At 34.5% G+C, this 26,815-nt stretch overlaps 3 protein-coding genes across 4 annotated transcripts; 1 reads left to right on the forward strand and 2 right to left on the reverse strand.

The window, feature by feature from the left end:
• Window positions 1-1,116: 1,116 nt before the first annotated feature.
• LOC115707242 (C2 and GRAM domain-containing protein At1g03370) lies at window positions 1,117-7,048 on the reverse strand. The gene is made up of 9 exons (XM_030635138.2): window positions 6,108-7,048; window positions 4,487-5,731; window positions 3,968-4,150; window positions 3,539-3,822; window positions 3,301-3,417; window positions 2,940-3,202; window positions 2,684-2,852; window positions 2,246-2,518; window positions 1,117-2,092 (listed from the first exon to the last, which is right to left on the reverse strand). Exons 1-9 carry the CDS (start codon window positions 6,454-6,456, stop codon window positions 1,901-1,903), a joined length of 3,075 nt encoding a protein of 1,024 aa, XP_030490998.2. The 5' UTR covers window positions 6,457-7,048; the 3' UTR covers window positions 1,117-1,900.
• A 3,033-nt stretch (window positions 7,049-10,081) lies between these two features.
• Window positions 10,082-14,826, reverse strand: LOC115707243 (farnesyl pyrophosphate synthase 1). The gene is made up of 12 exons (XM_030635139.2): window positions 14,254-14,826; window positions 12,720-12,744; window positions 12,419-12,531; window positions 12,212-12,298; window positions 11,994-12,110; window positions 11,807-11,892; window positions 11,440-11,491; window positions 11,135-11,230; window positions 10,908-10,952; window positions 10,711-10,800; window positions 10,560-10,631; window positions 10,082-10,448 (listed from the first exon to the last, which is right to left on the reverse strand). The coding sequence occupies exons 1-12, from the start codon at window positions 14,362-14,364 to the stop codon at window positions 10,320-10,322; spliced, it is 1,023 nt and encodes a 340-aa protein (XP_030490999.1). The 5' UTR covers window positions 14,365-14,826; the 3' UTR covers window positions 10,082-10,319.
• Window positions 14,827-16,980: 2,154 nt separating this feature from the next.
• On the forward strand, window positions 16,981-20,470 carry LOC115707244 (phosphoglycolate phosphatase 2). 2 transcript variants are annotated; one of them, XM_030635140.2, is made up of 11 exons: window positions 16,982-17,587; window positions 17,677-17,744; window positions 17,827-17,919; window positions 18,042-18,113; window positions 18,248-18,319; window positions 18,517-18,576; window positions 18,669-18,721; window positions 18,857-18,954; window positions 19,038-19,137; window positions 19,309-19,412; window positions 19,511-20,470. In XM_030635140.2, the coding sequence occupies exons 1-11, from the start codon at window positions 17,485-17,487 to the stop codon at window positions 20,383-20,385; spliced, it is 1,698 nt and encodes a 565-aa protein (XP_030491000.2). In that variant the 5' UTR covers window positions 16,982-17,484; the 3' UTR covers window positions 20,386-20,470. The 2 variants fall into 2 exon arrangements, with proteins under 2 accessions (XP_060964377.1, XP_030491000.2); XM_061108394.1 differs by lacking the exon at window positions 18,042-18,113 and having other exon boundaries at window positions 16,981-17,587.
• The last annotated feature ends 6,345 nt before the right edge of the window (window positions 20,471-26,815 follow it).

Genomic DNA, 26,815 nt, shown 5'->3' on the forward strand with positions numbered 1-26,815 from the left:
TATCAGGCCTAGTCTGCCGGGTCCGGCCCGGCCCTGGGTCTCGGCAGGTCAGGCCTGTGCTTAAGGTCCACCTAACTCAAGGGCTCAAAAAAGTTTATCCTCTTTTAAAATTATATATTTTTTTACTGATTTTGAAAAATGTTATATTTTTTATAAATAACGGCCCTAAAATATTTTGGGATAAGTTGAGGAATACTTTTTTTTTATATCCATCAATCAAAAATACCTTCATATTACATTTTATTAAAATATACCTACTTTTATGAATAGATTGCCCAATATACCATCACTCTCTACTTAAGTCTAGTATATAATTTACAATAACTAAGAGGTCTAATAGAGACACCTTCTATAAAAGTGGGTATATCTTAAAGAATATGAAAATGAAAGTAAAAATTAAAACAAGTAAAGTAAAATGGGTATACAATGTAATTTCCTTAAATATATTTTTTTCTATGTCACACTAAACTTTAGGGCCAATCTTTGTGCCTATTAATGGAATTATTTTGTTTTCTTTAAAAAAAAACTTATTAATAAAAATTTTTGTTATTTTTTAGAAATGCTAAAATGTACTTGTAGTTCCTAATACTTTCCCTGCTAATAACGTTAGTGATGCAATTAAATATTAAGTACCTTAAAAAAAAATATTATTAACTAATTACAAGACCTTTAAAAAATACTAGGCAATAGGTACTACAGCAGGTTCCAATAACAATGTTCCTCCACTTTTCTAATTCATTTTTGTTGTCGTTTTATATGCGGTCGCATTGTAAATTTTCAGTGTTGCATGAATTTCATCCCAAAGGTATCTTGCAGCTTTGCATTGAAATTTCACCAATAAAAAGCTGCTGCACGTTGGAATATCCAATTACAACATATCAGCTGACCGTGATTATAGCAAGTAAGCTTTTCCCAACAAAAGTATAAAATAATAATGAACTCGTCATAAATTAAACTTTACTACACTTCGAATCGCTTTCCAGTGTCACCAATGCCAAAAAAAAAAAAAAAAAAAAAGCATTCTGAATTTTTTCTGACCAAAAAAATAAAAAACTATACTGAATTTAATCACATTCCTCTGATTTTTCAAAATAATTAAACAAAATACCTGAGAAATGTACACAATAATGAATTTCTAGCTCTTCAACTGATATGATTACATTGCATAATATATATAAGACATTATAAAAATCAGATTAGTTTGTGACTTTGTGTTGTAAGTTTCACCAAGATGATTACCACATTGATGCCTCCCTTGAGTTGAACCACTAGTGATGTTTCATCCAATCCAAAGCCCCACAGCTGCATTACTCATAAGAAAGCAATACTGCCTATTGTTTTGTTTCATTGGTACTTAGAATGAATATTTACAACTGAATATGTGTGTTTCATGAATTTGCAAGTAATACAGGAGAGTAATTTCCCACACTGGGGTAATGTAACACTATCCATAGATTTCCTTGTTTCTGGTGATTACAGAAATTAGCAAAGCCATCCACCCCCCATGACCTTGAATTAGTGGTATCTCAAAATCAAGTCACATGTTAGTTAGATCAACACATATTGTGAATTAGCAACTTCCAATGAGTTCATGCCATTGAAAATTCAGCACCCTTTATTATTCCAATGAACTCATCCATTAGATTTTTTGACAAGAAACTAAGAGCATCTGGTTTCGAATCCATAGTTCTCTCCAACTTGTTCTCAGCTTTTGACTACCTACCTGTGTTAAAGCAGTGGGTGTCGAAAAGAATAATGTTGCCACACCACTTCTGCATTCAAGGCCTATTAGGGGTGTACTTGGATGGATCCTTGATGCTCAATTAGTGGGCATTCAAACCCGAGTCAGCTGGATACTGCGTAAGAATGCTAATGATCTTATTTGCACCACCTCCATTGACTATTTCATCGCAAACTCCTTTTCGACTTCACTAACGATCACTTTCAAGCGATCATTCAAATTTTGAATGATATTCTTTGTAATCTTTTTCTGATTCCTAGTGCTTTTGAGCCAGGCAATTCCAAAATATACTTTCAACAGGCATCCCTTTGATTTTGAAGGCAAATCCTCTACTTGGTATCTTATGTGAAGCTGCGAAAATGAAATGGCACTAGTCAGTATTCCAAAAGATTTTCACATTGACTGAAAGGGTTAATCTAGATGACAGTCACACTGACAAAACAGAATTGATAAACGGGAAATTTAAAAGCAGGTATTGAGAAGAAAACGTTCTGCTGTTCATACATTGAAATAGTCACCAAGGGGAACTCCATGGAGAGTCATGACCTCTTCAATAACCCATCCGTTTCTATCAGAAAGGGGGCTTTTTTGCTGAGTACTTCTTGTCTCTCCTCTGTAACGGGAAATACGCTTGTCGAATTTGTAATAAGTTTGCCTTTCAAAGACATCGCCTTTCTCTGATTCCCATGGACTGTGGGTATAGTTTTGACAGCCAGCTTTCTCCATAATTTTACGGTCCAGCTCACCACCCTCAAACAGCTTCATATAGAAGCTTGTCTGAATTAACCAACAAAGGAAATGTATGTTAGAAGAGGAATTGCACCTAAAGAAGATATAACAAATAGACAGAACAGGCAGAAAAGTACAAAAGGTGATAAGGCAGATAGGTTTGCAACTGTCGATGAAGAAAAGGAAGAGATAGAGAGAAGAAAGAAAACTTACAGGTACTGATAGAACAGAAGAATAAACCTCAGACATGCTGACATCATCAAGGCCCAAAAATGACCCACTTTCTTCACTCTGGAGGCTTTTGGCTTCAGAATCTTCTTCAACAATTTGCACCTTCTGCTCAGGACTTAAGGATTTAGCCTTCCAAAGTGCCATTATTGTCCTATTCAGCACCAATAAATATTTAGGAAATTTTGAAGAGAGCTCATGACATAAAAGCATGCTATTAGTTGATGCAAGAGAGATCTACCTATTAGCTACACTGAAAGATACAAAGGACTGGAAATGGAACTTCAGCCTGCCTTGCCGATCCTGTGTCTTCGCACCGTGCTTTGCATCTATACCCTTGCCTTGCCAGAGAGTCATGATCATAGTTGGACTACCCATGGAAGCTAAAGTAGGAGGAACAACTTGAATGTCTTCTATGTCCTCCCAGAGAAAGAAGAACTTAGTCTTGTGTCCAAATAAATTTGCATGAAATCCAATTATTCTCGGTGAGAGAAATAGACGACCCTGAAAAGGATCAAATGCAAGTTAGTGAGATATAAATATTCAAAGATTTTATATACATTTGTGACCCAACTAAAGTGTATATTTCAAAACTAAAGCACCTGCAGAGGCATCTTTCTCTTTAAGTGACAAGTAAAGTCGTTAATAAGAAACTCCTCTGGTGGAAGTCCAAAAAGTTTTTGGAATGCTGAGTTAGTTTGAGGAGAACGAACGTTTATCTGCGCAATAATATTTTTTATTACAAGTCAAGTATAGAGATATATGAAGGGAATGCAAGAGCCATTTTAGTAGAAGAAGTGAAAAGAAAAGGCAATGGTTTTGAAAGTTTTAAGAATGTACCTTCTTCCCCACCTCCTTCTCCATCTTACTTAAATAATCGTTAACAACATTACCACCCCTTGTATTGTCCAAGAAAATTCTCAAATGAAGCTTAGACTGACAAGGCTGAGCTAACTTTCCTTGAAGAGGGACCCACAAATCAGCTAAATCTGATATGTTTGATTTAACAAAATTGATTTCGGCATGCCCAAGAGATGTTGCATCATCAAAAGGTCCATCAAAATCATACACTTCCACATCCAGCATAGAAGGAGGATCATCCATTGCATCAAATTCAAATATTTCTGCAAGGAGTGATCAAAAGAACTATTAATCAGATGCAAAATCAATTTACATCCCATCAATCTTTTGACAGAATTTTTACATCTATGTAACAGTAAAATGGCTACATAGAAAAAGACTGATCAAAGGAAAAAGAGTAATAATTACCATTCCATTGAGGATTAGATTTCTGGAACTTGATTGAACTAGTTCTAGTTTTCCCATTGCAACTAAACACCACATATGGATCAGAGAACCCACTTGTATCAACGGCTGCTAAGTTACTTCCTTCAATCAAAGCAACAGTGAGCAACCACCCATCTCCTTGTGCTTTCACGCCATGATCACTGCCTATTATTGAAGACAAAAATGCTAAATCATGTATAATCTTTTAAGGAATATGAAATTTATGTTTCAGCAATTTAAATACAATAGGGATATGTTAGCAAAAAAAAAAAAAGAAATAGGGGATGAGACCCGTGATATTCCCCCAGATGATTTTGCAAGTAGTTGAAAGATATCAGTGTTTGGCATTCCTGCTAAGATTCTCCATATATCAGTTATGTTTTATTGACAGTTCAAGACAATAGAATTTCAGCTGATTAGAATGGAGACAGCAGATACAAATGTTGGACTAAAGATAGCATCTGACACTGATAAGAAATGGTACCACGGCAACAGTATTACCTTTTTGTCGTCTGGCCTGCATGAAACGTGAAATCAATCCCAGTAACCGTTCAGCTTGAAGAACCAGCACACCACACACAACAAGTTCACCAATTGAATCCGGTAAATCAAGCCCTACAAACTCCAGCCCCTGAATGGGACTTGGTTTGGCTAGCCAGATGTGAACAAGAATATACAATCCCAAAAATACTGAGGAGAAAACACCGAAATTGGCAAAATACTGTAGTGCCAGCTTCCAATCTGACTGAGTTTCGGCCTGCAGTGATGCCAAAACTTGTTCCTTGCTGGATCCAAGGTCCTTTAACTCGACAGGCTTGACATTTTGAGACAACAAAGTTGCATACTGCTCAAAGCTTTCCTTCAGGCCCTGCCTTGTTCCATTTTCTATCATTCCTCTCATCATGGTACTCTGAATAAAATTTGTTCGCCATGATATCACTAAATGTGAGGTTTGTTCTCCAGATGAAAGCTCTGGCCCAGGTGTGATGCAGTAGAGAACTTCTGTCTTAAAAGTGCTCCCATACATAACATCAGGAATGCTTACACTGGCTAAAACTGCAAATACCTTCCCATCAGCTTTGAGATACGTCTGCTCCTCGGTGGCTTTAACAGCCTTGAGTAATTTAGTTGCAGCCTTGATATAAGTTATCACTCTCTTCAAGCACTCACCACCATTATCAAAATTCCAGGATCCTAGTTGATATTCCGTACTTCCCTGCAAATCGGCTAATGATTTGGGAAAGCTTGAATCTGATGAGAATAGAAAGGAGTTTAGGTCTGGTGGAGTAATGAGATACAATTGATCATGAATCACACCTCCTGGTAAATTGCATGGCATGTCATTTCCTTCATCTCTTGATTCCATCATTTTCATTAGTTCATCAAAATTACCAGAAGCAAACTCATCCTCAGACTTGGTATTACATTCCTCAGGCTCAACTGTTTCAGGTATCTCCAATAAGTCATTGTATTTGCTAGAGGTAGCTGAATCTGTATTATTTTTATTAAAAATCTGGCAAATTCGACCTGCTAATGTTTTCTGTGAAAAAGACTTCTCCTCCTTAGAAGCTGCGAATTCGTCTAGCCTAGGAGGAGAAGAAGAGTTTGATGTACCACTGAAAGACCTTGAAGGTGATTCAGCTCCTAAATCAGGATCCTTCCTCAAGAGTGGAGAACTACTTCCATTACTATTCAAATCCCCATATGGATTGTTAAGAGAGAAGGACAAAGAAATAAGAATTTTACCTATAAGGGAAAAATAACAGAAATGAAAGAAATATCAACACAATGTACAATTATAAAATTTAATATGAAACAGGTGGCTGGTTCAACAACCACAAGTACTATTACAACATTGTATCTAACATTTCTCAACTCAAACCAAATTTCGAAAGTGAGTGATATATTGAGCAACAGTTTAGACCAGGACATTGGGGCATTATAAAATCGAATCAATGAACAGAAGAAAATATTCACTTAATGATCCAAAAGATATAATATATGTAACTACTGAAATAAATAAAAGAAACAAAGAAATCGAAGTACCCACCAAGTAAAACTTGAGATACAAGAAAATTGACCCCCAAAAAAGTTGAAAAGTTTAAATAAGAAAATGACATACCACAATCCTTGTTCTTGGATTTCTTGTTTTTGGGTTGAAGAGGGTACCAAGCAGTCTCAAGGGACTTGCTATCAGCATCGAAAACTCGAGAAACAGGGACCTTGACTTGGCCAACGAAGTCATCGTTAAAGTACTTATCTTCATCCAAAACAGAGACAAGTAACTCCTCGTTGAGATCCTCGACCCTGAAGCTGAACTCTTCGCCCCAAAAAGGGTTTAAGTTCTTCTTCACCACTTTGGTTTTAGCCCTCTGCTTTCCCAGCTGCAATTTAACGTACGGATCACTCAGTCCATTGAGATCCATTGCTGGAAGATTTCGACCCTCAATAATACGAACCAAAAGCTTCATTCTTGTTTTCACAAAATCAAAATTAAAACTTTTTTTCCTTCTCAAATATTATGACTTCTTATCAAATGGGACTCTTCAAAATCATATAAATTCATAAGTCTCAGAAGAAAAGGCAAATAATTGACATTATAGAAAGATATGATGAAATTTCCACGTAATGAGGCAAGAATCTATGATCTGATAATACGGGAGACAAAAATAAACAAATTAATTAAAAGTAAGTTGATTTTTTGCATTTCGATTAAAATAAGAATGACCCAGATGAAAAAAATTCTGAAGATGGACAAAACCGTATGAAAATTGACCAAAGAGGAAAACTTTGTGAAAGAAAAACGAAAACAATGATTAATAAATGGAAAACAGAGCCAATACAGACAGACCCAGATACATAAGACTATGAAAGTGTTGGCAAAATCCTATAAAGACCATATGAACATTCAAAATTACGAAATTGTAGCAGAGAGAGATAAAGAAAGTAAATTAGCTTTTAAGTTCAACCTCCCACTTTCTCTCTTTTTCAATTAGCAATCAGCCATAGCGCGTATGTTATTGGACTTTTTGACTTTACTTAACTAAAGCATTAAAAATCTCAACTTTATATTTATAATAATAAACCCAAAGTTTCTATATCCATTCTTAGTTCCCCTTTTTTCATTTAATTTATTTAAAAAATGCTGAGCGGGTGATTAGTTTAAAAGGGTATACAATCAGGACCTTGTTACGTTTTGTTGAGGATCAACCCAAACCCCAAATGAGAGGCCATTCAATACTTAATAGGGTGTCCAATGCTCTAACCATCAATCACAAGTCAAAAATCTAATTCTAAATAATACTTAATATTATTGATTAATACAATTTTTAGGCATGTTTATCATTCATTGTGCAAAGTTTTGGAGGAAGGAAGAATATGTTTTTGATGTTAATACTCATCAATTTTTTATTTATTTGAAAAAGAAAAATAGAACAAGTTTCAATGATTAAATCAAAATGAAAAAAAAAAATAAATAAATAATTAAAGATGGCATGACGTATTTGACAAGATGGCTTTTATCGATCCAAATCCAATAGTATAGACAAATTCTACTAATGTATTTTTCTAATAAAGCTCAACGGGAATGATTATTATTTATTTTTAATTTAATGTCTATTTCTATCTTCTATAATACGCCATACTTATATTTGACTAACATACAAATAGAAACGTTAATTACTTTTAGATACTATACTATCAATAGCAGAAAATTCAAAAATATATTTATTTATTATTATATATGATCCTCTTCCTTACATAACTTTTGTTTAACGACACATACGTATAATCTTTTTGGTTCTGTTTTTTTTCTTATCGAATTAAGTAATTGTATCCACATATACAAATTACTTTTGTTTTGCTTTGTTAGACAAAAGTTCTATCAATAAAAATAAAAACATGCTTCATTATTCCTTGTAAAATTTCCTCAACTTTAATTATATATGAACACACACGTATTAGCCTAAGGCTGTTGTTGTCGTCACAACCAATATATAACTTTTATAGACAAAGTTTCAGTTTGCTGAAAAAAAATCCTTCAAAAAAAAAAAACTGCATATTCCATAAAGTTTTAACCGAAGAATAAAAACCTAAAAGAAAACTAATATGTTCATCCTCCAATAAGAGCCCCACGTTTTTTTTAAATATATATGTGTATACATTATTTCTATGAAAGGTACATCTTACTATTATGTGTATATATATTATTTCTGTCCTATCCTTTCTTATATCCTACTGGTTGTATTTTAATACAATATCTAACATTGTTGCTTCTTTAAGAATTATATATGGAATACTCTAAGATTTCATTAAATTCATTTTTACAAATGACTCATCATGGTATCACCAATTATGTTTCTGCAATTTTTTTTTTCCGATAAGTAAACTTTGTATATTATAAGAAAAAATTATTGTACTCTCTCTTACACTTTTCTTTTTCTCTCTTACACTTTCATTTGTTAATTATGTATCACTTTAATATTATTAAATTAATTTATTTTATAAATTATTAATAATATATAATATATATAATATAGGATAAATTTATAATATATCCTTGTTTCAATAAATCTCTTACATTGTAATTATATAGAAAATTTTCAAAGAATTTACAGTATTAAAATTATAGTTCAAATATTTTATTAAACATACAATTATTTTTTGATAAATAATTATTTAAATTTTATTTTTAACATTGTAAATTATTTAAAAAATTTCTATAATATATATTTATATTCTTGAATTCAAATATATACATTATTTTATTAATGTTTTTAGCTTGAAGAAAAAAGGAAATAAGTGGTGCAGAATTGCAAATCCCTTCCTCATTTCCAAGAATTAAATTTTATACTTCAGTGACGTCATCTGAAGAATTCTTATCCCATTAAATATATACTTTATTTATTGATAACTTGATCTAAGAAATAATGTATTTTGGGGTTTTGTTTTTTCTGAAGAGCAAGAGTTGGAATGCACTTTCACTTTTCAGTTTTCATTATAATGCTTGTAGAAATGTGATTTTTCTCTCTATCTGTCTTACTATCAAGATCTTGAGTTGACTAGGACCTATTTACATATAAGAGTGTTATTGCCCAGAACCTTCTATCGAATTGACTTTTCGTGCCTCCCTTGCGTGGACTCTATCCTTGCCATACACAACCAGAATTATATATCCTTTTCTTTTTAATTGTATATTACTTCTTTGTTTTTTCTTTTTATTCTTTTTTTGGAATTGAGGTAGGGGATTAGGATAAACTCAAAATGACCAAATTCTCAAAGTCAAAATGGAGCTAATGAATAGGAGTGTATTTCCTCAAAATTGAGTTTTTTGGGTTTCGATCACGTATAAATTGATTTCGTCCTGTTGGTAAATTACTATATTTTGTAAAATTTTTAGATAAGCTGCAGTTAAATATTAAATCTCTTTTAATATTATCTCATTTTAATAATAAATGAAACAAAAAAAATCACTCATATACACAGACAAGGAACAACCACTTTCACCGAGTAAAAAGTTCTTACCGGTAACCTAACTAACAACTATCTGCTAAATTATATATGAAGACATAAACATGCAAACTGATCTTTTATAGGTAAATATTTTTTGGCAATGTGTTTTTGTAAAAGTTACCCTCCAACACTCTATTTTTTTAATAATAATTTTGACTTGGTATTTTTCAAAATAATACGAATATAATATAATTTTACTTTTTATTAAAATAAAATATAATAATAATTATTTAATCGTTATATCCTTACATTTTTTTTATATGGTGGTGTTTTAGATTGGTTATTTAAAAAAAAAACCATTTGATAAAAATTGACTTCACTATTATTTTATACTATTCAAAAAGTAACTTGAAGAGAAACGTTCAAAAATAATATTCATGTTGATGTTTATATAAGAATCTTGGAAGTGGTATTACTTATTAGTTAGTTACCTTGTCAGAAGATAGGTAGCTGTTCCGTATGTATATATTAATATTTTCATTTAAGAACCAGGGCCAACTTGGGGGAAGTAGGTTGGTCAACTACACAGCATGAATTTGACATTATGATATGATGTGCTTTAAAAAATTTTTGTAACATGCATGCTTGAGGTGGAGTAAGAATTACCAATGTCGTTTATTTATTCATCGGTTAAAAACCAAGCAAAGTCCTTGGTTAAAAAAAAATTACAAATTGCATACAGAATAAACAGAGTGACAGTCCAAATCAGGGGAAAAAAATTACTCACAACTTGATATAATGGTAAAAAAAAGTTAGACACAAACCGATCTATGCTCCTTTCCTTCCTTCCTTCCTCCCCTGCTCTTGGAATTTGATAATTGATCTATTTCTGCCTTTTGTATATCTTACCCAAGAAAGACTTCAACACTGCTTGCACAGCTTTGCTGGGGTGAGATTCAATAGATGTGATCAGCTTCTCGTAGCTCTTGCTCTCGTAGTCTGCAAATTCACCCTGCAAAGTAGGGGGTTATATACTAATATATATATATATATGCAGATGGTATATAAATCTATTGTTCTTATTAAGTTTTATATAAGAAGGTTTCAGAGTTTGATGGTGCACCTCAAGATCAAGCTCCTTGTAGAGGGCTTTTACTTTAGCTACTTTTTCCGGGTCTGCCTTGCCATAGTTCTCCTGGAACAAACATCAAAAGTAAGCAAACTGATTTTTGATAAGGTAAGTGACAATGTGATTAAGAAAGAGCCAGTCTCACATTTAATATTTTCTTTTGTTCCTCATTGCTGAGCTCCAATGCTTTAACAACCAACCAAGAACACTTGAAATCCTCAATGTCTGTTCCTATCTGATAGGAGAAAGGACCTATATTAGGGACTCCATTGAACAAAAATGTAAATGTAATAGACTTATTTCGGTTATTGGTGGAGAATTATACAACATTAGCTTGCTTACCTTACCAAGGATCTTAGGATCAACAAAGCAATCCAAATAGTCGTCCTATTAGAAAGAGAAGGCAGATAATAGTCGATGAATAACCAGTACACAACATAAACACTCGTAAATCATAGATGTTTTTTCAAGTACAAGAAAGTTTTGCTAAACCAGATGTTTCATAAATGCTTTAAATACTCAATTAAATAAATTTGAGAGTAACTATCCATGCTTAACAGAAAACTTACCTGTACTTGAAAGTAGATTCCCATCTGAACAAGAATGTTCTTGACATCAACATGGTCTTCTAGATTTTCCCCTGACATAAGCAATGCACATGCAACCTGTGTAGATATGGGAAATGCATAAGCAATGACTCTGATTTTCACAGGCATTTCAAGAAGGACCCAAAAATCTTGTAACAAGATTCTAGATGCAAGTACATTTGGGGTGGCACAAGGAGTGCAAATAAGGGGCGAAATGGACAGATATTGAATGTTTATGGAAAAAAAGTCATCGGATGCTTTTACTTGCTGGATAAAATAATACTCACTGAAAGGTAAAATGAATAATAGGCAGTTTTGTACTGAACAATGCGGCGGTGACTGCAAGTGATCCAAACAAATGTAATATTAGCAAACACTTGAAATTACAAGGGACATTGAACAGAGTATTATGGAGTATAATGCAAAACGGCATATGTCAAACACATTTCATCCCATGTCTTTCTATTTATACAACTCTATTTTCCTCTATAATCGAGTAAAGTGCAAAACAAAGTGTTGCTCGCACTTTTCCTCCTAACATACGTATTTGGCTGCCAACATTTTCATGGATTGCTCATTTTTTTGAAAAACCAAAAGGATCCTTAATTTAGTCACTATTTAATAAGAAGAAAACTTCTTCAATTGTTCACTCACAGTGACAATGAGAATTTCGATAGATCATTTTCCCCTTCACTCGAAATTAAGTCTAGCATTTGTCCTGAAGCGGTTTGGAACTCCACCTATACAAGAGGTATTTATTCGATTAAGCAAATGAAAGAGAGAGAGAGAGAGAGAAGAAGAAGAAGGGGGGGACTAGGCAAAATGTACGTAAGTGAATAACCTCATTGAACAAATCAAGCAGATCAACGTAGTATGGCTTGTCCTTGAAGTGATTCTTAAGAATTCTGAAAATATGGTTTCTAAGTAAAACCCCATCATTTGCTGCAATCATTCCAACCTTGAAGATAAAAGTTCACAGATTAATAGCATTAGCCACATGAAAACAGCGATTTTATTTTATTTTTAACTGAGATTATACTTATTCAATTAGGTACAAACCTTGGGAACTTTATACCAGCAAGGCTGGCCACGCCGCGTGTGTGAGTTGTCCATAATGTCATCAAGAACCAGAAAGTATGCTTGCAGCTGCAAACGTTATAGTGACATAGTTATTATAAGCTTCTCGAGTTATCTCTCATTCATAAAATTCCAGGCTCCACCAACCAAGATAGCCAAGGAGGGGAGTGGTAATTCATCTTAACGTACCCATTCAATGCACCAACCAAGAGCACTGGCTAGAAAGATCTCCTCTTCAGTCAACTCTTCTCCTTTCAACAGCTTGTAGCTGTCGATAACCGATAGGCCTCGGTTTAATTTCCCTGCAACATAAAATATCACCCAAGAGATGCATCAGTAAAGACTTTTAAACAATAATTTTCTCTCATTTTCATCTCAGAGCTGCATCAGAAGCAGTTTTGAACAATATTTTTCAGTCATTTCACCCTCTTTTGGAGAACTCTTTATTTTTGCCTCAACAATTTAATTATAAAAATTGCACAATCCCAACCTCCAGGAACATTGTAGTCTGTCATCTGCAGCCAAAATATACAACACAATTAGGAAACTACAAGGCAAAGTGATAAAAATCTGTATGCTCACATGTAATAATTACACACAAAAACCAACATATACATTGAAATAAGCCATAATGTAACAATAAATACATGAATCAAACCTTTGAGTTGTACTTTGATAATTAAGCTCACAACCAATAAAAGAGCCTTTTGAATTTTATTTTATTTTTTCATAAATATTTTGTCCCTCTAAGCTCACATCAAGCATCATCTATTCTTGTTTTCTGAAAAAATAGTCCACAATTATTTATTCTTTCGATGCAGTATAATTATATAGTTTAGCTAGCCTCTTAAATTTCTTGCTAATACTCATTCAATTCTAAAGCCAAGACTCAACTGTACGATCATGCTTGCAAGTTGCAACTAAACTAAAGTCATGCTCTGTTTACACAATTTTCTTTTTTGTTTACACAATTTTCAATTTGTAGGAATTCAGGAATTACCATTATTATTCGTTTAATCACAAGTATTGAATGCTCTTACTTTACTTGGCATCCATGTAATAATATATATAATAAAACGTTACTAAATAAAGATCAAAATTAGGGGTGGTAAAAGGGGTTTCGACACGCCACACGAACACGAATTTTACGGGTTAGGGTTGGGAAAATTAGACGCGGGTCGAAAGCAGGTCGACACGACTTGACACGAAATAAAAACGGGTCAAACACGATACGACTCGCTTAACACGAATGTGATAAGACGATTTTTTTAAATATAATAAAATAAAAAATTAGTAATAATAATATAATTATATAAAAATATATATTTAGTGATTCTAGTTAAAAAAAAATTAATTTAATTTTTTTTAGCATGAAATTAAAAAAATCTTAATTTTTTTAATTTTTATTATATATATAACAAACTATACATACATAAATACATAAATGTATATAAGAGCTTAAAAATAATTATTTTTCCTTACAATTTCAGCTTCAATAATAGCAAAACGGATCACTCTGGGTCGACACGAACACGACACGATTTTTTACGAGTCGGGTTACGGTTGAGATAATTAGACATGAGTCAAAAAATAGGTTGAAACGCTTGACACGAAATATAAAAGCGGGTCACATAAAATATGACACGAACACGACACCATGACACGTTTTGCCACCCCTAATCAAAATTCCACTAGCACTTTCCATGCGTTATATCTAAATTTTTCTTCTATTAGATTTTCTTATTTTGACAATAATCAACAAACAACTAAAAGAGCTATAGAAACAAATACATACAACAAGAAAGCATAACTATTCTAACTCATCACAAAGCTTTGAAACCAATATATGAAATAGTTAAATAACTCAATCCACTCCACTACTAATTATAACGTAAAACTATATCCGAACCTCATTATGATAAGAAAGAAAAAGAAAATCTGTAGTGGCATAATCTAATCAGCTAAGAAAAGCTCAAAAAATAGAAAGTAGAAAGTAAAAAGTTTTAAGATTAGCAATAAGGTACCCGCTCCACCCATTGACGAGAAATATCAGTGAATTCGAAAGCTGGATCTTGAAGGAGCTCTGATTTCAAAACGGAGTAGACATTCAAGAACTTGGCCTTTAGATCCGCCATGGAAGCGAGTGATAGAGCTCAAAATATTACAGAGAGAGATAAGTAAACCGAGTGTGCTTATATGAGAGGGAACGAAGTGAGGTAGTTTCAGATTTAAACTCGATTTTCATTCGTAAATGGGTACACTTTCCGCGTTAATTACAAACATTACCATTATAGTTAACACTTAACCACGAAGAAAAGTTTGGCATTTTCATCTGGATCCCATCTGTGAAGATTATTCTATTATTTATTCGAATGTATATATATATGCAGAGTTTTGTGTTTATCAAAAGAATACATACACATAAGTTGTTCTAATATTATGGGTTAGTTATTGTCCTTCCTAATTTTTTTGATGCCATGTTTCCCAATTATTTGCGTTATTTTCGTAAATTTGCTCAACTGTACAAGTAATTTTGCAAAATGGATATTATCGGTGAAAAGGTGAGGTGTAATCTAAATCTTGGAACAGAAAACTGTAGTCTTCTCAGATATGGGCAGTCACATTTAAGATTAGATGCAAGAAATAGACGATCAGGATTTAACTGGTGACAGGTGTAATCCACTTAATGGGAGATTTTCATATTTCGATTTTGTTACACAAAGATTCTCTTTTTATTGTTTTTTTTTTTCTTTTGAATAAAGAGTTTATATATTACAAGGACTCGAATCCAATACCTCCAACACACACGTATTTTCTTATGGTCCCTTGAGGCTACCTCAAGTGCTAGCTCAAGTGTTTCTTTTTTTATTGTTTGATTGATTCTTATCTCCCTTCTATTGTCACTTTGTGACACCCATGCAACTTCAAACTTTTCACACGAGTGACAGAATCCCCCTCCAAAATAAAAGTTAAAAACTAAGGGTTGGTATCATCCAATCCAATTCAATTGAACCGAACCGATCCAATTACAAAAAGTTAGATATCCAATTACAATTAGATAGGATTAGATGCTAAAAGTTAGATTCTAATTAGATTGGATCGGTTATTGGAGGTCAATCTCAAAATCCAATTAAAAACCGATCCAATCCAATTACATTTATATATATTAAAAAATTATTTATATAATAATAAATATTTATTATATTTTTATTAGATTTTTTTTATGTTGAATTTGTAACACTTGATTGTTTAGTGTATTTATTTTCATGATGTTTTGTTCTATTTTATTACTTAGAAATGTTATTGTTTTAATTATTTAAAACTTTTAGCTACAATACACTTGTAATAATAGTATATTTATGAAGTATTAAACTTAAATAAAAAGTGATACTTAGTTTTTTACATATTTTTGTTTATATTTTTAAGCTAATATTGAAATTTAGGTGTGTAATTGGATATCCAATTATAAAATCGATCCAATCCAATTAGTAATTGGATTCGATTGGATTTTGAGGTCTCATTGGATTGGATCGGATGATGATTTTCTAAATCCAATTACTAATTAGATTGAATCGAATGAAAAAAAAAGATTGGATTGGATCGATGCTCACCCCTAATAAAATCTACATGTAGCAATAAATTTAACAATTTAATATTTTTTTAAAATATATATATAATAAATAATAGAGTTTTATTTACATCTAAATTTTTTTTATTTTTTATAAAATATATATTTTTTTAATTATATTAATTTTTTCTCCCATATTTCCAACGGATGAGATGTCGGTTAGATTGTAGGTTTTATTTTAGTTTATTACTATTAATAAATTGATACGAGTTATTAAAAAATAGGAGTTTTTTAATTTTTTTTATTTTTACAGAATTTTATATAAAAACCTCTATTACAACTCGCACTGTAATTTAAATTGCAACAAAAAATTGTATAAAAACTCCTATTGCAACTAGCGCTCCAAACACTTTAGAAACCCAACCCATAAAATATAAATTATATTTTAAGTATTATAAAAAAATTAAAATAAAAATTATACGAAATTTTATTAAAAAAAAAATGTATCATATCTATAAAAATAAAATTAAAGCAAGTATTAAAATTAACACTATTAAAAAAATACTAAAAGTAATTTTTATATTATTTTAATCTTATTTATTTGTATATATTGGGGTCACATTTTTTATTTTATATATATAATGATTAAAATTATTAGTAAATTTATTATGTAAATATCCGCAATCAGCACTTAACTCAAGATAGTTTATTATCTAAGTACAAAGCATGCATTCTGGGTGGCGATAAACAAGCTTCAGTTCTCTGACCCTCTTATCGGGGAAGCGGCGGCCTGTATGTTAGCTTTGGAGACGGCGGTCACAATGCAACACCCTTTTGTTATGGTAGAGAGTGATTTTAAGATGGTGATCAAGAACCTAAAGGGTGTCGAATCTTTTTGGCAGCTTGAGAACTACACTCGATAATACAAGCATCTCTCTACTTTTTTCACTAGTTAATTTTTCTTATGTTTCTAGAAACTGTAACTTTGCAGCCCATAATGTGGCCAAATAGGCTTTTGCCAACAATCTTTTTGATATAGTAGATACTACTACTATTTTGAATATTATCTTTTGTGATGACCGTGAGGTCTGACTGCTATGTTCTTTGTTAATTATTCTAATATATAAACGCTTTAATTCAAAAAAAAAAAAAAAACAAAAAACAAAATATTATCTACTACTAAAATTCTTAACGGAAAACAAAACTATTTTGCTAAAAATATTTTTCCATTTTCTCTTCGGCCCCTCAATTTTTCCCATTTTGCCCAAACCACCCCCCGACCACCCATTAACCGGGCACGACCGCCCCTTCTCCCACACCAGTAAACTCCCAACCACCCAGATCTACCGAGGAGAACCTCAACTCGACCGGCTGAGACAGGCGCAAGAAGAACCACTGACGACAGACTCTCCTGCGCCGCCGTGGAGAACCGCAGAGACCAAGAGCAACCAAAACCTTGTCAGACCGGATCGGAAGCACGCACAGACACCACGGCCAAGCCCAGTGAAACGGTAGCAAGGCTCTGACCGAGGGGAAGAAAATGCGAAATCTGAAAATGCACTCTGTGCGGCGCTAGGCTATTTGCCAAGAGAAAAGGTTTGAACAGTTATAGTAAAAAGGGAAAGCATGCATATGAATTTACGAAAGTCTCAATACTAAACTACTCCAGAAGCTAACACTGAAAATCATGTTCAAAATGGAGTCCTCATCAACTTCAACTCACCAACTCTCTGCTCACAACATCGGAGACCTCATCGATTCCGTCGATGCTTTTCTCTTCGACTGCGATGGTCCTATTTCCTACTAACTTTTTCTTAATCCTTTCTATAAAAAAATTGAATTGATTTTGATTTATATTATTAATAATAATAATACTCAGGTGTCATTTGGAAGGGCGACTTCCTCATTTATGGCGTCCGCCACACACTTGACTGGCTTCGATCAAAGGCAATCTTTCTCATTCTTATTTTTCCGTTTTTATATTTCTTTCTCAATTTATCTATTTAACTCATTTTGGGTTTAATTTCAGGGAAAGAAGCTCGTGTTTGTTACCAACAACTCCACAAAATCAAGAAGCCAATATGCCAAAAAGTTCCAATCCCTCGGCATTTCAGTCAGCCAGGTTCTTTTTTATTTCTTTCAAAAATTAATGATAAAAGAAATAATGGGGTTTTCAGTCCATATTCAATATACTTAGTTCCTGATTTGTAAATTAAGAATCATTTTTTCCCTCTATATTTGTAGGATGAGATATTCTCGTCCTCATTTGCAGCCGCTATGTTCTTGAAAGTCCATAAATTTCCCCAAGATAAGAAGGTTTGGAGCTTAATTTACTCCATTAAAGCATGGAATTATAAAAAATAATAAAACATGGAATATTGGCAATGGGGGGTATGAATGTTTCAAGTTATCCAAACTGAATACTCATATTGATATTATATGTGTTGTAGGTCTATGTTATAGGCGGAGAAGGGATATTAGAAGAGTTGCAGCTAGCTGGATTTACAGGTTTTGGTGGCCCAGTAAGTTCTTCATTTATTGCTTTCTAAATTGACAAACAATGAGCCCTGTTTTTAGTTAATTGTCATTTTTTATACAATCTTCTGCCCAATAAGAGAAATGTAGGACTCAACCTATCCTATATGTTGTCACTGGCAGTTAGTTGTTTTATTTTCATTTTATTGTTTTGAAATGTTCCTAAGACAATATTGTATTGCAGGAAGATGATGAAAAGTTAGCAGAGTTGAAACCAAATTCTCTCTTTGAACACGATAAGAGTGTAAAGTAACAGCTTCACTATTTTATATATGTGTTTACTTGTTATTTCTGCTAGCTATTGAGAACATTTGAACATGCGATTCCTGTTTTCAGGTAGGAGCAGTTGTAGTTGGATTGGATCCACGTATCAACTATTACAAGCTTCAGTAAGAATTACTTTTCTTACTTTCTGAAGAAACATCAATTTTGTTTAGACTTTCATACTATCTGATTGCCTATTAAAAGTAAAATGTATCTATCCTGTATTGATTGATGTATTTATAATGTTAACTGGACTGTAGATATGGAACACTATGCATTCGTGAGAATCCAGGATGCGTGTTCATTGCCACAAACCGAGACTCAGTGGGGCATATGACTAATTTACAAGAATGGCCAGGTTTGTTTCTTTGTTTCGGATATTTTATTTGAAGAAATTCAGCAATTTATTGAAGTTATTTCAGAGTTTGCTTTGGGTTTTAGGTGCTGGGTGCATGGTTGCAGCCATATGTGGATCAACTCAGAAGGAGCCTATTGTAGTTGGGAAACCCTCTACTTTCATGATGGACTTTTTGCTAGAAAGGTAGGCATATCTGTTCCTTTTCCCCCTGCTGCACTTCTCCTTGTCAAACCAAAAGGCATGAAGATACATCTAAAAGAGGGAACATAATTGCACTGCACCAAAGCTTTGTTTTCTGCTGCAAGATTATTGACCAAAACATTGGAATAATTTTTATTATTGTTTTATTTTCAGATATAATATAAGCTGCTCCAGAATGTGTATGGTCGGTGACGGATTAGACACCGATATTTTGTTTGGGCGGAATGCTGGCTGCAAAACTCTCCTTGTTCTTTCAGGTTTTTTTTTTCTTTGTAATGCAATTTTTATTTCATGTAACTCTGACCACAAGGAGTTAATACTTTTCATCGCTGAGGCTTGTATTTTGTCGTGACAGGTGTGACAACCCTCCCTACCCTTGAAGATCCTTCAAATACTATCCAACCAGATTATTATACTAGCAAGGTGTCTGACATTTTTGACTTGATGGCGTCATTGGCATCAATAAGGTTGGAGCATGTGGTTCTACACAATGAAACGGAACCAACACAGAAAAGTAAACTCAAATGGAGCAAGGAAGCAACTACACTTTTGATAAGTGCATGGTTAAATACATCTAAGGATAACATTGTGGGGAATGATCAAATTTCTCGAAGATTCTGGGATCGGATCGCAAAATACTTCAACACCAACTGTAAAGGTGAGGAACGAAGATCTGGGAAGCAATGCAAAGACCATTGGAACAAGATGAATCAAAAGGTGGTACGTTTTAATAGCTGTTATAAACAAGTACAGCAAGCACATCATAGTGATTGGTCTGGTGAGCAAATTATTGAAAATGCTCATGATATGTATAAATCTGAAAATAACAACTCAAACTTTTTGTTGATGCACTGTTGGAGATTGCTAAAAGATGAATCGAAATGGAATACAGTCTACCAACCACAAGGTGGTAAGAGAACAAAGTTGTCAGAATCAGGGGAATATACTTCATCGTCCAATGCAGACATTAGTGACCACGAAGTTTCTGAAGTGCGCCAGAAGGCGGCAAAGAGAAAGGAAAAGGAAAATCATGAGCAACATGCTACATTTTATGACATTAGTGAACGGAAAGCAGAAGCATTGGAGAAATTGTTGGCAATAGAGAAGGAAAAGACAATGACAAAATATATGGACTATCTCCTCATGGACACATCGCATATGACTCCAGAACAAAAAAAAGATCATGAAAAATTGTGTATTCATATTAAGACTAATATTTTAAAATATTAATTTATATGTATTTGTCTCAATGTTATGTATTATTTTATTTAAATGAATTATCTTTTATTATAATATTTATATTCCAATTGCTATATTTTGGAGGATATATTTTAAAGGCCTATATGTTAGTTGCCACGCTATAAATACTAATGGTCAATCTTCCTCTCACTTTATCATCCCATTCATCTAAAATTTCCAAATCAAATATCATCTAACTCAAAGTTCATCAATGGATTGGACAATCCATAACATAATTAGGATGAAAGAGATGCATATTAGCTCTATTTTAATTATGATAAAGGCTACACTTAAACACCAACGATTAAAGTATGTCGTGGACTTATTTTTAATTTTCCAAACTATGCTTTAAAGAAATACTAAAATTTGTGACAAAAGCGGCACCACGTCGGAGACAACATACGATCGGTTCGCCTTGGCTCCGATCAAGCGCCATGTTTAGAGGCTCCATGAATGGCGGAGGAGAGAGTTCACAGGCTGGCGGTTCAAGGTACAATAATTCTGAAGAGAAAAATCAGGAGCTAATTGATCCTGTACATGCTGGCGACAGAACACAGCCATGCATATCTGCTAACCCCTCTCATTTATTAGTAGATAATTCTATTGTTAATGGAAAGTCAACACAGGAAGCAAATGAGGTGACAAATGAGGATATTTCCAAAAATAAGGCTCTACTGATTTTGGAAAATAAAAGAAGAAGGACAGGTGGCAATGAGAATTTAGAAGTTAGTATTATGGACCATAATAGTGGGCCGAATCCTGCTGTTAGTGAGATTGTGGAAAATGTGACAAATAATGGCATTTTTGAAATGGGTGATCAAGACGTTTGCATGTCCACAGTGGGAAGCGTTAGCCCAAAAAACATGAGTGGGGCGGGTTCTGGTTTCCAGGCCCGCCAAGCATTATGAATGTGTTGAGCTGGAATTGCCGGGGGCTTGGGAACCAACGGACTTTTCAATTCCTAAAGGAGATTATTTCTCATAAGAAACCTAATTATGTCTTTTTATGTGAAACAAAATGTAAAAAAGATAGAGTTGATTGGTTGGGCCGTGCTTTGGGTTTTGAAGGTATTTTTGTGGTTGAGGCTAATGGGTTTAGTGGTGGGTTAGCTTTTCTTTGGAAAAACAAGGATGATGGGGCTTTGTTGGGTTTTTCTCAAACTCATATTGATATGCAACTTGTTTCACCAGATGGGAATATGTGGAGAATAACTGGGGTGTATGGAGAACCAATTCGAAATTGTAGAGATCGAACTTGGAATCTGTTGAAGAACTTGGCAGGGAGATCAACTCTTCCATGGTGTGTAATAGGGGATCTCAATAATGTTCTTAGTCAGGAGGATAAGAAGGGGGGCCGGCCGTACCCTACAAGTTTGATCCATGGCTTCCAACAATGTTTGAATGCTTGCGGTTTGGAAGATATGGAATTGTTGGGTTATCCTTTTACTTGGGAAAGAGGGAGAGGTACTGGTGCGTGGGTGGAGGTGAGATTAGATAGAGCTTTGATCACACAATCTTGGAGTTCTTTATTTCCTGATGCTAAGCTAACTAATTTGGAGGTGTCATCATCGGATCATTGTCCCTTGTTCTTAGAACCGGTTCTCAAGGCAAGCTTTCATACTCCCCGTCGCTTTCGATTTGAAAATGCTTGGCTCTCGGAACCTATGTGTTTTCAACTAGTGAAGGATTGTTGGGAGTCTCAACTTCAAACGGGTATTTCTGGGAAGATTAGCTCGTGTGCAGAGGTATTGGCTCGGTGGGGGAAAGACATCACAGGGGATTTTAAAGCTCGTATTCATCAGTGTAAAACTACCATGGCAATTTTGAAACCGAAGATGGATGCTGCATCTGTCCAGCAGTATGCAGAAGCTAGAAATCGGCTGTTTGAAGTTTTAGAGCAACGCGAGACATTCTGGAAACAAAGAGCCAAACAATTTTGGTTGAAGGGAGGAGACAAAAACAGTAAGTATTTCCACAAAACTGCTAGTAGTCGTAAACACCATAATACAATTTCTAAGCTTAAGGATGATCATGGGAATTGGGTTGATTGGAACAATGGTCTACCCACTGTTATGAAATCGTATTTTGCCTCTCTGTTTACTACTGCTAATACTTATTGTCCTGAGGTAATAGATAGTGTCTCGGCTATGGTCCCAGATTTTGCTAATGAAGAATTGTCAAGGTTAGTCACGGAAGAAGAAGTAAGAAAGGCCGTGTTTCAAATGCACCCGGATAAAAGCCCGGGTCCGGATGGCATGACTCCTGCATTTTATCAAAGATGTTGGGATATTGTCAAAAAGGATGTCACTCAAATGGTGCAATGTTTTTTCCGAAATGGTCTCTTGGAGGATGGTTGTGGGGATGCTAATATCGTTTTAATTCCAAAGAAGAAAAATCCGCAACATATGAAGGAGTTACGCCCTATAGCTCTTTGCAATGTCCTATACAAAGTGATCACTAAAGTTATGACCAACCGTATGAAGCCTTTCATGGACGGTATCATTGCGGACTCACAAAGTGCGTTTGTGCCGGGTAGACTTATCTCAGACAATGTGCTTGTGTCTTTCGAGGTTCTCCACTACTTAAAGCGGAAAAGGAAGGGGAAAACTGGTTTCATGGCACTCAAACTTGATATGAGCAAAGCGTACGATAGAATTGAATGGCCATTCCTAGAAGCAATGTTGAGGAAAATGGGTTTCTTGGAAAGCTGGATACGTTTAGTGATGAGTTGTGTCTCCACAGCCAAGTATACAGTAATTCATGATGCTTATGAGGTTGGTCCGATTCATCCTACGAGAGGCATAAGGCAAGGGGATCCTTTATCTCCTTATTTGTTCATTATCTGTGCGGAAGGATTGTCATCTTTATTGTGTAAGTATGAGAGAAATGGGTGGTTACATGGCTGCAAAGTTGCAAATGGCGCCCCAAGAATAACTCACATGCTGTTTGCGGATGACAGCTACCTCTATTGTAAGGCCACGCTTCAAGAAGCACAACGAATACAAGAATTATTACTCAAATTTGAAAGTGCTTCGGGCCAGCAAGTGAACTTTGCTAAGTCCTCAATTTTTTTCAGCAACAACACCGATTCTAATGTTCAAACTCAGATATGTAATTACTTGAATATGGATGTTGCTGATGATGGCAGTTTTTACTTGGGCTTACCAAGTACAATGAGTAGAAATAAAACTGCTGTGTTGGGCTTTCTGCGTGAAAAGGTGAGGAAAAGGTTGCAAAGTTGGGAAGGAAAGTTGTTATCGAAAGGGGGTAAAGAAGTTCTCATAAAATCAGTCGTTCAAGCTCTCCCCAGCTATGCTATGAACGTGTTCTTGCTTCCTCTTGAGATCAGTAACGACATTGAAAGAGCCATGTGCAAATTCTGGTGGAATACTTCCAAAGATGATAATAAAGGTATTCACTGGATGGCTTGGGACAAACTTTGTGCTCATAAACGAGGTGGTGGAATGGGCTTTCGTAATTTACGAGATTTCAATCTCTCTCTTTTAGGAAAGCAAGGATGGCGTCTGCTTACTCGTCCTCAATCATTAGCAGCCCGATTGTTCAAAGCAAGGTATTATCCGAATGGTACTTTCCTTAATGCACAACTGGGTTCGAATCCAAGCTTTGTATGGAGAAGCATCTTGGAATCACAGTCACTAATTCGGCAAGGTACTAGATGGTGTGTGGGTGATGGGAGTCGGATACCGATCCTTGATGAGCCTTGGCTCCCCCATGAAGAAAATCCCAAAGTAATGTCATCTCACCCAGCTTTGGAAAATGCCACGGTGAACGCTTTAATGAAGATAGGGGAATTGGTTTGGGATGATGAAATCTTAGCTGATATTTTTGAAGATAGAGACCGAGAGCTCATTCAAACAATCCCTCTTAATGTCACTAGGACCTTTGATCATCTTGTTTGGACCAAGGAGAATTCGGGCATGTACTCTGTCAAGAGTGCTTATGCTCTTTTGCAAAAACTGAAAGGCCAATGGTGTAATGATTCTGATAGCTCCTTTTGGCGAAGATTGTGGCAGCTGAAGTTACCTTCAAAAATGCAGAATTTGGTTTGGCGAGCTTGTAATAATTGCTTGCCAACGGTAGTTCAGTTACGTACAAAGCACGTTGGAGTCAGCCCCATGTGCCCTTTATGTCAAAATGAAGAAGAAACCATAGTCCATGCCTTGATTACTTGTCGGGAGGTTCAGAAGTGCTGGAACCGTGTGGGAATCGGCACCATAGTAAACGCTGGTGCAAGCTTTCTTGACTGGTGTGCTGCTACTTTCTGCAACAACACGGCTGAAGTGAATTGCAGAATTGTGGCCATCTGTTGGGCCGTGTGGGGAGCCAGAAACAACCTGGTTTGGAATAATAAACCTTTCGTTTTTGAAGATGTTGTTGCCTTTGCGTTTCGCTACCTTGATCAATGGAAATCTGCTCAAAAATCCTCGGATTCATCTTGGCCAATCCTTATGGCTGCTGATGTGTGTGAGCAGTGGACTCCACCGGTTGATAATAGCATCAAGGTTAACGTCGATGCGGCTATTTTTGAAAATGGTAGGAGCTTTGGTTTGGGCATGGTTGCCCGAAACTCTGCTGGTTTTTTGGTTGAAGGACGGCTGAAGTTCACCCCGGCTCAAGTGGATGTGGCTGTTGCAGAGGCAATAGGCATCCGTGAAGTGCTGAGTTGGTTAAAGGATAGACATTGGCCCCAAGTTTCCATCGAAACTGATTCCCTGTGTGTGGTGCAAGCTCTTCATAGTTCAATTCATATGATATCTTTGTTTGGTAGTGTCATTCAAGAATGTAAAGATTTGCTTGCCTCTTGTCATAATGTTGTTGTGTCTTTTGTTAAGCGATCAGCTAATGTAGTGGCTCATACTTTTGCCAAAGCTGCTAGATTATATCCTGATTGTACGTTCAGTTTGGAGTCTGTTCCAACTGAGTTGCTACCTTGTTTGGTAGCGGATGTGAGAGTTTAATTTTAATAAAAGATGAAATTTCCATTCAAAAAAAAAAAAAATCCATTGAACATATATGGTCTAAATTTGGGAATTATTTTAATTAGTATTTTTTTTTTTAATTATGATAGATTGATTAGTTGTGTTAAATTTGGACATCATTTTTTTTTTTGAATGGACATCATTTTAATTAGCCTCATAATTCTTCTTTATTAGTCCTGAGTCTGGATCGGGTCTAGGGTCAGGTTTGGGGTCTAGGATCTAGGATCTGAGACTAGGGTCTAGGGTTGAGTCTGGGGTATACTCTAGGGCCGAGTCTTGGTCAGAGCCGGTCCTGAGTTAATTTGGGCTCTAGAAAAAACAATTTTTTAGACCCTTTTTATAATAATGATAAATGGTATTTTTAAAAATTATTAAAAAAAAAATATATGTATATTTATTAAAAGTTTTTTTTTTTTTTATTTGGGTCCCTAATAAGAGTGGGCTCTAATCACAGGTCTAGCTCGCTTTAGCCTAGGACCGGCCCTTGTCCTGATTTGGGCTGGTGTCGAAATCAAAGTTGAATTTAGTACAATTTTATTTAACCTATCAATATAAATCAATATCAAACATAATATTATATTAAATAATACTATATAATACAAGAAAAACATGAGATAGTGTTGCAGCCAAAGTTGCAAAGGTTAAACCATGAGCATAAGCAAAGAGGATGCTGAAATTAATTTTGCTATATTGATCATATCATTGCTGATAAAATTGGAAGGTAGCCTCTTCAAAACTAGTGAAACATTGGCATCGAACACGTGATGAGAAAATGGGAAAACTCTTAGCCTGGTAAGATTTAGTCTAGTATGCAATAAGGATTAATATGTAGATAATTGTACAGAAATCAGCCAAGTATTTCAAACGGTGGTACCCAAAAAAAGTGTCGAAGCGGTTCTACTATCAATTACAATCAATTAAAAAAATTTGTTTCAAATAAAATATGTCGGTATCAAGTTTTGACATCAATTCAAGTATAAGAATATAGAGAAGAATAATGTTAAAAGCACTAGTACCTAGCAGGGCCGGCCAGAGGGTGGGGCAGCCGGGGCATACGCCCCAAGCCCCATAATTTTCGAGGCCTCGAAAAAATTTAAATAATATATATATATATAAAAACTTATAATATAGAGCGATTTGCGGCGAAACACTTATGTTTTGATTTTTATACACTTAACCCTTATCTTTATTTTTGGTGGCAAAACCCTTATGTTTTAATTTTTATACACTTAACCTCCTTATCTTTTTTTTGGTGGCAAAACCCCCTTATGTTTTAATTTTTATACACTTAACCCCTCTATCTTTTGTTTTGGTGGCAAAACCCTTCAGTTTACTTTTCTTTGCAAATTTAAAGTTTTAGTTAAATATTACCGTTAAATACTAACTGGATTACTACTGTATCGACTTCGAGGTTTTACCGTT

Source organism: Cannabis sativa, chromosome 1, assembly GCF_029168945.1.
Source record: "Cannabis sativa cultivar Pink pepper isolate KNU-18-1 chromosome 1, ASM2916894v1, whole genome shotgun sequence".
In the NCBI taxonomy this organism is placed as follows: domain Eukaryota; kingdom Viridiplantae; phylum Streptophyta; class Magnoliopsida; order Rosales; family Cannabaceae; genus Cannabis; species Cannabis sativa.

What these genes read in the sequence shown, in the direction of transcription:
- LOC115707242 (XM_030635138.2), bottom strand. Translation starts at nt 6,456, where the DNA reads ATGAAGCTTTTGGTTCGTATTATTGAGGGTCGAAATCTTCCAGCAATG. An exon ending in ATCCAAGAACAAGGATTGTG is followed by an intron (nt 5,732 to 6,107) that starts GTATGTCATTTT and finishes TTTCCCTTATAG; the next exon opens with GTAAAATTCTTATTTCTTTG. An exon ending in GCAGGCCAGACGACAAAAAG is followed by an intron (nt 4,151 to 4,486) that starts GTAATACTGTTG and finishes CTTCAATAATAG; the next exon opens with GCAGTGATCATGGCGTGAAA.
- LOC115707243 (XM_030635139.2), bottom strand. Translation starts at nt 14,364, where the DNA reads ATGGCGGATCTAAAGGCCAAGTTCTTGAATGTCTACTCCGTTTTGAAA. An exon ending in GCTGGTATAAAGTTCCCAAG is followed by an intron (nt 12,111 to 12,211) that starts GTTTGTACCTAA and finishes TTTATCTTCAAG; the next exon opens with GTTGGAATGATTGCAGCAAA. An exon ending in GAATCTACTTTCAAGTACAG is followed by an intron (nt 10,953 to 11,134) that starts GTAAGTTTTCTG and finishes TCTTTCTAATAG; the next exon opens with GACGACTATTTGGATTGCTT.
- LOC115707244 (XM_030635140.2), top strand. Translation starts at nt 17,485, where the DNA reads ATGTTCAAAATGGAGTCCTCATCAACTTCAACTCACCAACTCTCTGCT. An exon ending in ATCAACTATTACAAGCTTCA is followed by an intron (nt 18,722 to 18,856) that starts GTAAGAATTACT and finishes ACTGGACTGTAG; the next exon opens with ATATGGAACACTATGCATTC. An exon ending in AACTCTCCTTGTTCTTTCAG is followed by an intron (nt 19,413 to 19,510) that starts GTTTTTTTTTTC and finishes TTGTCGTGACAG; the next exon opens with GTGTGACAACCCTCCCTACC.